The following is a 14,346-nucleotide window of genomic DNA, read 5'->3' as shown; positions in this document are numbered from 1 at the left end:
ATTTGAAGGCACTGAGGCACAAAAAGGTTAAGGGCCTTCGCCAAGAGCACACAGCTAATACATGATAGAACCAAGCTTGACTCTTACCACCGTCTATACCCCAGGTTCCACTGTATATCAAGTGGCTTGGAGTGTCTTGAATCCCTTTCTCTCACCTCAAGGAAAGACTGGGCCACATGCAGAACTTTCTAGACAATAGCTTCTATTGATAACAGTTGTCTCAGGTGCTGATGATTGAGAGTTGATTATGTCTCTAACAACATTTCTTTGACATCTACATAGAATCTATTTCAGCTCACTTGTAAGTATGAGAGAAAGCAGAATATTCAGGAAAGGAAGAAACTTATGATATGTCACGTGGGAGATGCATATTTTATTCAGCTTTTTCCTGAGCTGGTTTTTTTTTTTTTTTTTTTTTTTTTAAAGTCAGATAAATGCCAAATCTGTTGAGTAAGCTTCACGAAAGTTTAGGATGGAAGACTTCCTTACAGTTTGAAAATTTTACATTTCACATTCCAAAGTTCACTTGGGAAGTGTTAAGCTCAGTGGATAATGTTTCCATTGCACACGCCAGCAAGTTTATAAACTGGCCAGGAAGCATTTACTGCCAAAATTGGGCACATGGTGCTCTTCCCCTAAACCATTTATTTGTTCCCAATTACCTCCTAAGTTACTTGGTTGTCAAATTTTAGAGTGAAGAGGAGGGCATGCAAAATATTTTTATGAAGTAATTACTGGCCCATAGCCAAGTTACACTTATAATCTTTTCAGCTGAAGGTGTTTCCTAGTCTTAAGTAGAGAATGCAGAGGAAAAGTTGGGTCTGAAGCTAGGGAAGGCAAAATTGTTTCTCTGAGCTATGATTTCATGTTGATAATAAATCACTGTGTTCTTCCTGCAGTGCCCATGACATCTGTGGATGCCCTGAACAGCTAACTCCCCAGGAGGGACAAAATCCATGTATTCTTTTGGGTTCTATGTAATTTCATACATTATATTGCACTTAGAAATAAAATGACAATTTAAAGGGACCATTCGGTCATCATTTTCCTGAACTTCTTCACCTTTTCTCTCAAGATGGGACTTGGGAATCTACCTTTTTAATAAGCTTTCCAGGTGATTTTATGCTGAGTAAAGGATGAGAGCCTGTGATCTAATGAATCCAATCCCCTGTGTTTAATTACATGTCACTTCCTCTTAAATTCTCTGGCCTCACCCTCACTTCTCCTGGAAAATCTTGCTCTCACCTCTCTGCTTTGAAAGACCTTTAATTCATAGTGTCCTTTTATCATATTATTACTTGTGGTATGTTAGTCTCCCTCAAGGAAGCTCCCTGGGGGTCAGGACCTGTCTCCCTCATCTTTGTGTCCCCAACATCTGGCACAGGCCTGGTATTTGGTACAGTTCATTAAATGTTTGCTGAATGAAGGAGTTAGCCAGCTTCACAAGGAGGAAGCAGTTAGTTGACTTCCCATAGACACCAAGCCAGGACTGGAGCCCCAGGGTCTCCTCACTCCTCCTAGTTTAGTTTCTACATGATATTGCTGCTCACACTGAGACAAATTTAAATCATATGAGCTTTTATCTTTTAGATTGCTGCTGCTTCTTTCTTTTTTTTTTAACTTCTCTGAATTGTATTTACATGATAAATAATAATGCAGTACTCTACTGACACTGCATAGAGAACATTTGAAAAAGAAAGGAATAATATATACACATATATGGAAATAAGAAGGCTCTGCATTTGCCAAGAACATACATATTGAGGTTCAACTCTTGACAAAACAGGATCAAAAGGCATAATTCATAACCGCTTGGTCTAGAGGTTCTCAAATTTTTGTTATTACATAGAGCCTTTATTATTTCTTTCTCCATGGACTCCATGCTTAGGATATATTGGCTATCAAACCCATCAAATACCTTATAGGAAAAGAGAGTAGAGAATAAGGAAACTGCCATCTCCTTGGGGAGCCAGTCTCTGTGCCAAAGGCTAACATTCTTGATTTCTCAATTTTCTCCATGTGATCTGATGGAGGTTTTCTTAGCTGTATTTTATTTGTGAGGGAAATAAAAGGTCATAGAGCAAATGAGAGCAGAGGCAGGATTTGAACCCCAGCTTTCTGGCATGATGCATTAGCTTCAGAACTTTCAAAGCACACACTGAGAGGATGCAATTACAGCTTCCATCAAAGCAGCTGAGGAACGTTCAGGTGCTCTCCTTTCTACCCAGCTCTCAGCAGATTCAAACCTCCACTCTTGCTCTCTAGCCTGTATTGATACTGCTTCATAGAGACTTTCTTAGCACCCTAAAGAAGATCCCCACAGGGAGGCTTCCTCAGTCCCTTGGCCCTCATCCTCAAGCATATACTCTTGTCACTGTCAAAGAAGCAACTCCAATATAAGCCTTTTACCAGCAGAAGGACAAAGCATCATTTTTGTTTGATTTGTGGAATTCCTTTCCAAGACCCCCAAAGAGAAATTTGGGAGAAGAAAGCTGCCAGCAGTCGCAGGCTGTAAGACTGGATTCCCTGAGTGGGTCTACCCTCGCACAGTGTCTGCTCAGTGCGAGGGGTGGCAGAAGGCTCTGTGCTGCAGGCACTGAGTCAGTCCTTATGACCAGCTGGGCCCAAAGAACTAAGGCCCCAGGGACACCCCAGAACTGAATGTGGTCAAGGTCATTAGGGTATTTGGTAGTGCAAAGCTTTCACTGTATTGTCTGAAAGGTTCTTGCTCATGAAAGATGTTCTCTGTCTATCCCTTCTGTCTTTTCCCTGATCACATCCTTGTCTTTCCCTAGACATGTTGTTCCACCTGCCTTTCATCTTTTATTGTTTTTTTCTTTGTTCTCTTCCTTCTTCTTTCTTAACCTCCACCCCCAGACTATGGACTGCAGTGACCACAGACTTTCTGTAGAACCCAAGAATTTCTATTGGATTGTGTGTGTATTTTTTTTAATCATTTGGTTGAAACATTCTATTCTTCTTCATTTAAAAGAGTAGATGAATAACTATATAGTCTATGAAATTTAAAACTAATTGGTTTTATCTTACATTGCCCTTAATTTTAACAAATAAAAATTATGGTCACTTGACAAGTGTGGAAAGTTTCTTATCCTTGATCTAGATGAATATTTTTAAATATAGGAGCCAAAAAAGATCTTTGGCCTACTCATAGAATATATAATGTGAGTTTCCTTTTTCTCTTACTTGTGCTTCCTTTTTAGTTGTACTAAAAGATCTCTTTAGGAGTATGCATGTTATTTTAAGGTTTTTTTGCAGAATCACTGTATAAGGCCTTTGTTTATTTAAATCTATAGAAATTGGTCATTGGAAGTTTGCCACCTAACTTATGTTTCCCTCCCATGAGAGCTTGATTCATATAATCTTAGAACTATGATCGGGTTTTACTTTTCATGGACCCTTACATTAAAAAATAAACACATAAAAATGAAAAACATGTAGACATATAGAGAATCACTTTAAATAAGTGCTAAAATACTTCTTTTAAGAAATACTCTTCTTGGGCAGGCCACAGTGGCTCAGCAGGCAGAATTCTCATCTGCCATGCTGGAGACCTGGGTTTGATTCCCAGTGCCTGCCCATGTGAAAAAAGAAGTACTCTTCCTTTGCGTTCTCTGGTCCCCACAATAGTGATTCTTGGGATAATTTCTGACTTGACATAGTTTTTTCTACATACCCAACTCGTTTTAAAATTTCTCTACAAGAATACAGTTATCGCGAGTCTCCCTAATTTGGCATCTCATGTCATATTCAAAGTTCAATTTACAGTGAAATAAATATTCCAAATGTAAATAATGATGATTTGAGGCCAAATAAGATTTTTTTTTGTTTTAAAAAAATTTTAGCTTAAAATTTAATTTTGTACTTGATTCTCCAAGTACTTCTCATTTAGTACTTAATAATACCCTCTATGGTGGTGTTTCTAAACTTATTTAATTCACTGACACAGGCTCATCTGCAAGTATGAGGAAGGTTGGGGATCTTCTCCTCCCTAGGAAAATGCACATGCACAAAATACTGCACAACCGTGTCAAAATGTTCATGTATCCCATTAGTTAACAGGTCTCTCATGTCATTGATTTTCTCTTCAGTATAAACTGAACAGTGCTTTTGAGGATAGAGTAAGGAGAGAGGTAAGGAATGGGACAGCATTCTTGCCCTTCTATTTAATGAGAGATAATTTTTTAAAGTACATATGGTGGTCTAACATCTTTTTGGTTTTCAAGAAACTGCAGTTGCGCCTGGTCCCCAGAAAGAAGGCAGTAATGACACGAGTTGTGCAATTTTGAGAGCTCATCTAAATTTATGGTGACTACTGTCATTAGACTCTTGCAGCGTCAAATAAAAGCATCTTTCTGCATATGACACATTTGGACTTAGCATCTTCTGCTTTAAGTGGTTTCAAAAATAATATGAAAGCTGTGAACTAAAGTTGCAGAAACTTGAAAAGGGGACAGGGTTGGTATTCCCTTCATATTTTAAAAGAACTTTAATTGAAAAGTTTGCGTTGTTGATTGATTACCCAAGAAAGGAGATTTGCCTAATAAGTCTGTGGAACAAATTTACAAGAATATCCCTGGATTTTATTCATTTCATTTATTTCCCCAAATCTTAAATTGAAAAGTATTTGAATATTCACTCAGCTTAGTAGAAAGGAAGACATTTTCTTGTTGTCTGCATGGATGGAAGGAGTCCTCTTTTGCAAGAGACCTGCAGCAAGGCATTGCCTCATGCTTTGTTCCATAACTATTTTTAGAAAATCATTTCATGATCAAATATTAATTTGTGAATTAATACTCCCTTGTATGGCAAGGGAGTAGAGCTTTTGTGAATTAGAGGAATTTACATTAGGTTGTTTAGAGCTATTTTTGGTTAGGTTCAATTTCAGCAAGATGTGGATGGTAGTCTCTGCTCCTTACTAATCCTCTTTTCCTTCCATTTTCCTTTTTTTAATATATATAATATGTGTTTGTGTGTATGTGTGTAGTAGTAGTAGTTAGGGTTCTCCAGGGATACAGAACCAACAGGAGAAATCTGTGAATATGAGACTCTTTAAAAGTGTCTCATGAAACTGTGGGGGTGCACGAGTCCAAACTCTGCAGGGCAGGCCACAAGCCGGCAACTCTGATGCGGGTCTTCAATGAGTTCCACAGGAGAGGCTACTGAAGTGGAGAGATTCTCTCTTCTGACTACTCCTTTTAAGCCTCTATCTGATTAGATTAAAACATCACTCGTTGCTGAAGACACTCCCCTTAGCTGACCACAGATGTAATCAGCCATAGATGAAATCCACGTGCTGACGATTTAAGTCCACAGCAACAGAACAACTAGGCATCATCACCACCACCTCACCAAGTTGACACCTGAGCCTATCACAGTCTGAAAATAATCTTACCTCGGCGTTTATGCCTTTAGGAATAGGCATTCCAAGATTCCAAACCAGCACATTGATAAGTGTCATACCTAATTCTACCACCAACTCTAGGAAACAATTCTTTTTAGTTAATAGGGGGGAAAAAATCAGGGATGAGGGTGGGGCCTATTAATACAGAATTAGGTATGGTAAGCATTCAATACTGGGAACCATTTTATTTGTTTTTAAGACCACATTTAGAAAATAATTTCACTGTTTCTAATACGTGATGGCTCTTCCTTGTTCGGTCATTTGTTTTGGTAAATTATGAGAGCAACATCTCTTTTCAAATGACAACATAGATTTGGATTAGAATGAGCTAATGAGTTATTGTTAGAGTTAATTCGTTCCCTAACTCCCCTGTGAATACTGATGCTAACAAAAGTGTCTTGTGTTTTGTTTTGTTTTGTTTTGTTTCCCTTTCTGTTCCTTTCTTTCTTTTTTTTAATCAATGTGCTCTTCCCTATGTGAATAATTATATGTCTAGAAACAACCGTGGAGTGATTTTGCTGTTCTCAATGGGGGAAAGATTAATAGTGACATTTGGAAGGCAAGTATATTGTCAGATTTTAGATCATTTAATATTTTTTCCTATTTGCATGGCTGTGGCTGTATATTTTTCTTTTTTGTAAATATCATGCATTCTACAGCAATGGAGTGATTGGGTTTCTTGCTTAGGATGTCCAGCTCATATACACAATGCATTTTTTCTAATGTCTCCCATTGTGTATGACTTCAGGCTGATTGCCTCAGGGTCCCTGTTGTGCTATAAGAACTAGGCGCTTGCAACAAGTCAACATCTAACAACCCTTGCATGCCTTTTTCTACCTGCGCTCATGTATACTCTCTGCCTCTTGCTGGGAGGACTTTTCTCCCCTTTGATATTTAAGGGAATGTAATGGAGCCCTCCCCCCATTCTACATTAACAGGGATCCATTTTCCTTTAGGATTTGCATGCAGCCACAGTTAACCCGGACCCCAGTTTAAAAGAGTTTGAAGGCGCAACACTACGCTATGCATCTTTGAAACTCAGGTAGGGCTTTGGAAGGATCTGTTGTAATGCATGGTTTTGTGGAGCTAGAGTTTGTACTACAATTCTAAGTTGAATTTTCTGTTTTTTTTTTTTTACAGAAATGCCCCACAAGCTGATGATGATGATTCTTGTAGCATCAATAGCGACCCAGAAGCCAAGGTCTGTAAGACACTTGTTTTCGGCAGTGAGGTTATAGTCTTGCATCAAAAGTAATCACCTTGTGTTAACAGTCCATCAGTCCAGAGCCACTTAATAGTGCATCATCCCTTAATCTTCTCTATTTCCAAATCTCCCCCACACTTTAAGGAAAACCATAGATCAAGTTATGTTTGGGAGGATTTCTACAACCATTAAGACTCTGTCTGTATCTCACTACATTGGCTTTTTGCACAGTCACAGTCTAAGAAAGTTAAAAATATTGTTCAAGTGGGTGGTTCTCAGAAGCCTGTGAAGGTAGACCTGGTTCTGCCTGGCAGAGCAACCAGAGGGGCAGTAGAATAGGCAGGTATTCTATCCTTCACGCCTACCTCCTTTAGAGCATCTTCACACTTATGCCAGATGAAACTTCTTTGCCATCCCTATCATAAACATGGGTTGTATAGTTATGTGTTATGAAAGTGAAAGCAAAACTATTTTCATTTTGCTTCTGGACTTCCGTTGGGGTACCAACAGAACCAGGTTCCAGTTGCAGCCAATGCAATTGGACAGGGCCTCCAGGCTGGGGGGTTAATTCTTTGCAGTCACTATCTTGAAATTTGTCTTGAAATTCTTAATAATCTTATCTTTGAATTCGTGTCTTGTGAGTGAAAGGCAGATGGATAATGTAGCATGCACCATGGGTTTGGTCCCTTGGCTCACACATAGTCCTGCCACCACCCCACTTCCCTGGGACAAGTTCTTAACTGCTTCCCTGCCTTCTGGCACCTCAGGCCCTGCCAAGCCTCCTAATCTCTGCCCCTGTCCAGCAACTTCTGCTGCCCTCTGCCTCCTGGGTGTGGGCTTGGAGAGGGTTGGGCCCTGGCACATATGCCCCATGGTGTCTTCGGACAGGGCATGGTAATGGGCATCCCAGCCTAGGCTAACAGTACCACAATGTGTGCAACAGGCAATTCAGGAGCACCAAGCCTCTTGCCTACTCCCAAGGCAGGTACCTAGTATGTCCTGGTGTATTGAGGTTTCAGTACGCTCAAGAGTCACCCATTTGCTCTGGGTCTATGGGAGGAGAGATTCCTGGCATGGTTTCCCCACCTATGGCCAGGGCATAGTGTGTCCATCTGGTAGGAGGCAAGGGGGAAACCTTGAAACCAATGGTCTGCACACATTCACCAAGTCCTAGACCGGACCCTGGGTACCTGTGAGAGTCTGTATCCATTCTGTAAGTATCCCTTTTGCCCACCAGCACAAGACATTAAGTAGCAATTTTAAAAGACCATGGCAGGTCTAGAAAGAGACTGCAGAAGATAGAAGAACTTCATGGTCTAGTAACTTTGACAACAATTTTTCCCCTACTTTCTGAAGACAGTGCCCTGCATTTCTATTTTGACCTGAGCCGTGTAAATTATGTAGCTGGTCCTGGGTACCAACTACCATGGAGTGCCTTTAGTTCTGCCTTGGCTTGGCCTCTTTCCCTCTTTGCCAGCTATGTCCTAGAGAGGGAGGAAATCAGATCCACTTTTTTTCCCCCCTGAAATCCCAGATTGTTTCTACGAAAAAACAGCAAATAGGTGCCTGTAGTAGTGGTTAAGTGGGGAACAGCATGCAGTCTCAAAAGCTAGACTCCTTTGCCAGTGACTGTCATATTACCATTTGGTTTTATAATAATCATGGAGCTCCCAGTGAAATCTCTGCTGTTTTTAATATGCTCAGCTTAATTCTAAGCATGGACTGATAAGGATGGCAGCTGCTTTCAACTTGGGCTGCTGCTAAACATACTGGGCCTTTAAGGATAAATTTTCTGGCTGGGAATGGATGTGGTAAACAGGAAGGCGGGTTGTGAATAATTTGTTTTGCTACCAGGTGTTTTACAAGGGCTGTCCGCGAAGGCTGGAGGAGGAGGCGTGAGCAGCAGCAGTATTTGTCTCCACCACTCAGGACCATGGCATGAAATTGACAAGAGTGGGCAGGGAGGGTGATGCCTGGAATGGAGATAGAATTGGGAACACTAATAGGAATAGTAGTTGAAATATGACCCAAGTCAGTGGGTCAGGCTTTCTCTCTCTTTTCTTTTTCTCCCACTTGTATTACTTACGAAATTCTGTATCCACCACCTGCCATCACCGGTCTCTCTGTTTCAGCACCTTTTATGAATTAGTTCACATTACTGAGGCTCAGCTTTGTCATAACTGACATTGTTCTGCATTTTAAACAAAAGCCCATATATTGTGTATTTATTTATGTCACACTTAGTTCCATAAAATGACTGAAAAGAGAACAGACTGCTTTTTAAAAAGAGAGCTGAAAATACAAGGAAATAATCAATGCATCTGTTTGAGCTATGCCACCGAGTAAAGAAAGATCAAAGTAAGGAGTAGAAAAACTCTGGCTTTTCAGGTCACAGAATTCTACACAGTTACTGATCTCAATCTGCAAATGTCTTTGTACCTCCTGATTATTATTTACACTAAGGATTTTCAGGGTGGATGGCACAAATCCCTACAAGGGTGAATCAGAATACTGAATGGACTTTTGCAAAGTACACGTTCCCAACGATCCTCCCTTATCCTAGAATCTGAAAGTCAGACCTGCTGGAGAAAGCCAGGCTAGGGAGAGTGTGTTGAAAACTACAAGCATGTTGGGAGGGGGGAAATGTTGCAAAATACGGCTTTATATGAATCACAGTGTCCATGAGGCAAAACCATTCTAGTTTCTCAGGCAATGTAAAGTTTTTTTCCGGTGCTTCATTCTAAAATATAGTTATTAATATTTGTTGGGTGAAACTTTTTGCTAGACACTGTTCTAATGGCTTAATTTATATTGACCTTCATCCTCACAAGTATCCTGTGGGCTAAATCTTGTTATCTCCGGATTGCAGGTGCCAAAACCAAGGCATAAAAAGTTAAACTAGGAAGTGCTAGAGACAGGATTTGAACTCGGGTTGTTTGGCTCCAAGTCTTACTAGACTGTCTCCAAAAGAAAATTCTCACTTGGAGGTACATTGAGGGGCCACCTCCAATTGTTGTGGTCAGTGGCCTCAATCTTCCAAATACGTATTTTTTCACGTGGACACTTTATGTATATGTATAGGTATATATATGTAAACTGAATTTGATATTTATAGCATTGCTTATTAGAAGCACAGGGGGGAATACTCAAGCAAAGCTCTTCAGAAGCAGATTGGTAGAGGATTCTGAGAGTGTGGTCCAGGCTGCCAGCTTTCTGGTCTGACTTAAAGCGAGGATAAACTCCGAACTCAAGAAGAGGATTGGAGGGACTATAGTTTTTTTCAGATTGTAACTCATTAGTACATTTTCAACTAGTTTTGTGATAAAAATTGGGCCTGAAATGGGAGGAAGCTTGGGGTGAGCTGAAGGAATCTCCATTTCTGGTGATTGGCACATCCATTTGTTTATGATCTACCATCTAGATGGCAGGTTGACTTCCCTTTGAGGAAATTAAGGAGACTCGCTGTGCTTCTCCTCTGGTTGCATGGCCACCTCACCTCTTAAAGAAAGTAGGTCAAAGGGAGCCGTGCAGACAAGGGCAAAATGTTCTTTCAGAGTGACAACATATTTTAGCATCCAACAGCCCTGAATGAAATGATACATTACACATTTTTAAGAAGACAGTGAGTCTAGAACTGACTTTAAATGAAGCCCCTCTAGGCAGCCAAGAGGAGAGGCACTCTCCCTGAACCTCCTCCTCTCCTGTTCACCCTCATAGTCACTCCTCGCCTGTTCAATGCTGCCCGGGGCCCAGAGCCAGCACCTAACAGGGAAAGACCTACATTTTCCAGATGTTCTGAGTAACTCACTTTAGATAACTGTTCACGCTCTTTCATTCTGCTAAGGACTCATGATCTGAGTGCCCTCAAAATAAGCAGAAAATGTTTTCTTTAAAAAAGAAAACCAAATTAATTTCATGTTCCAGATTTCCTGAGGAATGATTACTAAAAAGGTTATTATAGAAAATGTCTTCCTTACTCCCTACAAACAACTTATGTGCTGAGAGAATAAAAATCATTGTTAGAATATCAGGATGTGGACACTTCCAAATCCTCTCCAGTCACTCTGAATCTGGGCATCGTGAAAATCAGTTATTCACTGAAATCTCTAAGCAACAATAGCAGCATAAAATAACCACATATACAGACTGTCCCCCTAAAGAACAAAATATTTTTATACCCTGTGTTTTTCAAGTTTACAGTATCTTTTATACAGTGCATCTTTCATATAGTTGATAGCAATATGTATATGCCTATGTATAATTCTGGGCTCTTTAGCTATTTATTTGGAAATAATCATAGATTTACAAAAGAATTGTAAAAACTGTGTTCCCATACACCCTCCACCCAGCCTCTCCTAATATTTACATTTTCATAGTCATAGTATAATTATCAAAACTAAAAAATTAACATTGACCCACACTATTAACTAAATTACAGACTTTATTTGAAATTCTCCACTTTTTCCACTAATGTCCTTTTTCTCTTTGGGGATCCAATCAAGGATACTTCATTGTACTTAGTGAGCTCTTTATTTTAAAAACTATTGCTTCATGTACTCCTTTCCACAATTCTCATATTCATCATTCATAATATCATTGCAATATTCCATTTAATTAAGAGCACCATAATCTGCCTGGGCACTGATGGCCATAGGAACAGTTTATAGGACTGCAGATTTCATACAGATCTGTGCCTTTTTTTTTTTTTTTTTTTTTATAATTATTGCTTTGGTGTATGTTCCTAAATGTGGTTTTATCAGGTCAAAGGCTATCAATTTTATGACTTTTGTCACTTACTGCAAAATTGCTTTTCAGAAAGGCTACAGTAGCATATAATTTCACCAGTAGTACACCTCTTTGTCTACATCCCTGTTTACCCCAGGCTTTGCCATCTTAATTTATTCTTCTTGGTTTATTGCATGAGAGCAGCTACCTCCTAGTTTTAAAATTCTCCCTTCTTAAATTGTCATTAATACAGGACATTGCTTATGAAATTCTTCTGTTTCTTTCAGTTCTTGACTGAGCTTTTGCTCTTATTTCACTGTTTTTAAATATAATTTTATTGTGTAATAATCTTGCAGTTGCAAAGATATTTTGGAGAATTCCCATGTACTCTTTACCCAGCTTCCTGCAATGTTAACATGTTATATAACCATCGTGTATTTGTGAAAAACCAAGAAATTAACCTTGGTACTGAGGTTATAAATTATTAACTAAAATACTGACTTTATACAGATTTTACCCATGTTTCTTCTAATTTCCTATTCATTTTCCAGATTCTAATTCAAGATACTACTACGCTTATGCATTTAAAAATTTGAAATTCTTTGCATTATTGTAAACTGAAATATTCTTCCTTGGTTATTTATTTTTCTCTTTGCTATTTTGTGTCACTTTTCCATGTGGAAAATATTTTTTTAATTTTTATATGTTCAAACCTGTCTACCTTTTGTAGAGAATTGTCTCTCTTGCTTCGTGTGTTAAGGAGACAAGTCCTGGCCATATTTGGGAGATCAGGTAGCTTTCACTTCTAAATTCCTTTTATTTTACAATCTATTTCCCATTCTCATACTACGTTAGTATCTGTAAAACTTTCTTTTTCCCATAGCACTTGGCACACTGATGGCCAAAGACTGGATGAAAATGACCAACATTACAATAAGAATAAGTTAACAGTCAAATTGAACAAACCTTAATGTTTTGAAATTATATACCAGTTCCTTTGTGTAACTGCCCAGATTCCTCTAAAGGACATGATCTGCCACCTTATGGACAGTATTAAAAATTACATCTTTAAAGAAATTTACAAAAGCTACATTTTACTTGGAATCACAGAACTGCTTATATACATGAAAAGTGATCTAATGGTAGGAAAGTTCATGTTGTATGTAAGCTTCCACAATTGAAAAGAGAAGGAGAGAGAGACTAAAGAGACAAGTACAACTAAATACTAATCATGATCCTGGACTGGATCTTATGTTGCAAGAGAAAATGCCCAAAAGGATCTTATTGAACATATGGAAAAGATCAGAATATAGACTGTAAGCTTTACATTAATGTTGAATTTCTTGAACTTGATAATTGTACTTAATGTGATTACTTAAGTGAATATCCTTGTTATTATGAAATGTCCATGGAATTATTAAGTATATCAAGGAATATGATGACTACATTGTCACAAACTACACTGAAATGTTTAGAAAATAGACAGATAAGGAAAGAGAAGGGAAAGGGGAAGGGAAGGGCAGAAGTGGGAAAATATTAAAAATCAAGGGATCTGTGTATCTAGGGGGCGATATATTATAGTTCTCTGTGTGAGGTTTGTTTTGGTTTGTTTTTGCAACTGTCCTGTAAGCTTGAAATTATTCCAAAGTAAAAAGTTTATTTTTTTTAAAGAAAGATGATCTAATGGGCCTCTAGTACAGATTTTAAAAAGTGAGTGTCAGAAAATTAGAATAAGTAACTTTCCCACAGTCACATAATTTAGTTTAGTGGCTATGATGGCATTCAAAGCGGGTGTGGGGGGGGGGGCCATTGAGCCTCTATCTATTCTACCCTGCTGGCTTACCCTCAGTGTATAACAAATCACTTCAGGATGTTTGTGCACAGGTCTTTTAAAAACTGTTTTTAAAACACTATTCTTTAGAATACGTAGTAAAAGAACTAGGTAAGGATGATTATTTTGTCACAAGCATTTGATTCTCTGGGTTTCAGCTTCCATATCTGTAAATGAAAGCATCGTCGTCCCTGAGATCACTTCAGGTTCTGAGAAATGTTAAGATTCCAAATTGAAATGTAATAGCCCTGAACTCCAGCATCTGGAGATGAAATAATTCCATCTGATCTATTTTCAAGTCTGGAAAAAGAAAGAAAGGGTACTTTGAACCAGAGCTGGGGGCAGGGAGCTGGCACCCCTTTCCTGAACACACTCCACAGGTGCTCTGCGCTGCACTGGCCACTTCCAGGCAGTTTTCCCAGAACCCTGCAGAAGGCATCATAGTTATTTCCCTCATACTAAAGATAGGAAAACCAAATGCTTTGAGCAGGTTAAATAATTTATTTCATCGCACAGCTAGTAACTGGTGGAACTGGGGCTCAAACTCAGATGCATTTGACTCCAAAGCCCAAGAAATACTAGGCCCAATATCACTTCACAGAGATCCAAAGCCCAGATTCTGGAATTGACTTTATATATTTTTTGCTTTTTGCAGTAGGATGTAGAGATGCCATTTTGCCTTTTTTGTACATTTAAAGTTTGAGTAGTTTATGAACATATGAGAAAATCTAATCTTCAAGCTTCTGTCCAGCAACATCGTATCAAGTCTAGTGCTGACATGTACACCGCATTGATTAGATGCCAAAAGTAAAAGGTTAACCTTGATGAAAGGATTGCTACCTGCATTTTTCAGATTTTGCTACCTGCCAAGCATTTTCCTTCTGACAAAATAGAAACTCTGTTTTAGTTCTAATCTTTTTTATTAAAAAAAGATCTAATTATCAACAATCAGATATGGACTTGAAAAAAAATGAAGAGTGGTCACAGAAACATTCTTTGGGGATTACTCAAAATATATTGCAGAAATATGCCTTCCCAAATTAAAAAGAAAACAACTTTGTGGTAACTGTATATGAGGGCTCAAATCATTGAATGTTAGTAAACAGAATGAGAAATGTTTTTGTGCAAGAAAGATAAGATAATTGAACCTGAGCTATGAAGGAA

The 14,346-nt window shown here is 38.7% G+C and overlaps 1 protein-coding gene across 18 annotated transcripts in view; it reads left to right on the top strand.

Moving 5' to 3' along the window:
* The window catches only part of APBB2 (amyloid beta precursor protein binding family B member 2), a 452,510-nt gene that overhangs the window by 315,687 nt on the left and 122,477 nt on the right, over positions 1-14,346 (top strand). For 14 of the 18 annotated variants that reach the window (XM_077136712.1, XM_077136711.1, XM_077136710.1 and 11 more), the window contains 3 exons: positions 5,919-5,981; positions 6,379-6,464; positions 6,563-6,623. In XM_077136712.1, coding sequence (XP_076992827.1) covers positions 5,919-5,981; positions 6,379-6,464; positions 6,563-6,623 — 210 coding nt within the window. The remainder of the gene's footprint in view (positions 1-5,918; positions 5,982-6,378; positions 6,465-6,562; positions 6,624-14,346) is intronic. The other 4 variants (XM_077136716.1, XM_077136715.1, XM_077136714.1 and 1 more) reach the window with 1 other exon arrangement.

Source organism: Tamandua tetradactyla, chromosome 19 (genome assembly GCF_023851605.1).
Source record: "Tamandua tetradactyla isolate mTamTet1 chromosome 19, mTamTet1.pri, whole genome shotgun sequence".
NCBI lineage: Eukaryota > Metazoa > Chordata > Mammalia > Pilosa > Myrmecophagidae > Tamandua > Tamandua tetradactyla.
This window is presented reverse-complemented; position numbering and strand designations above follow the sequence as displayed.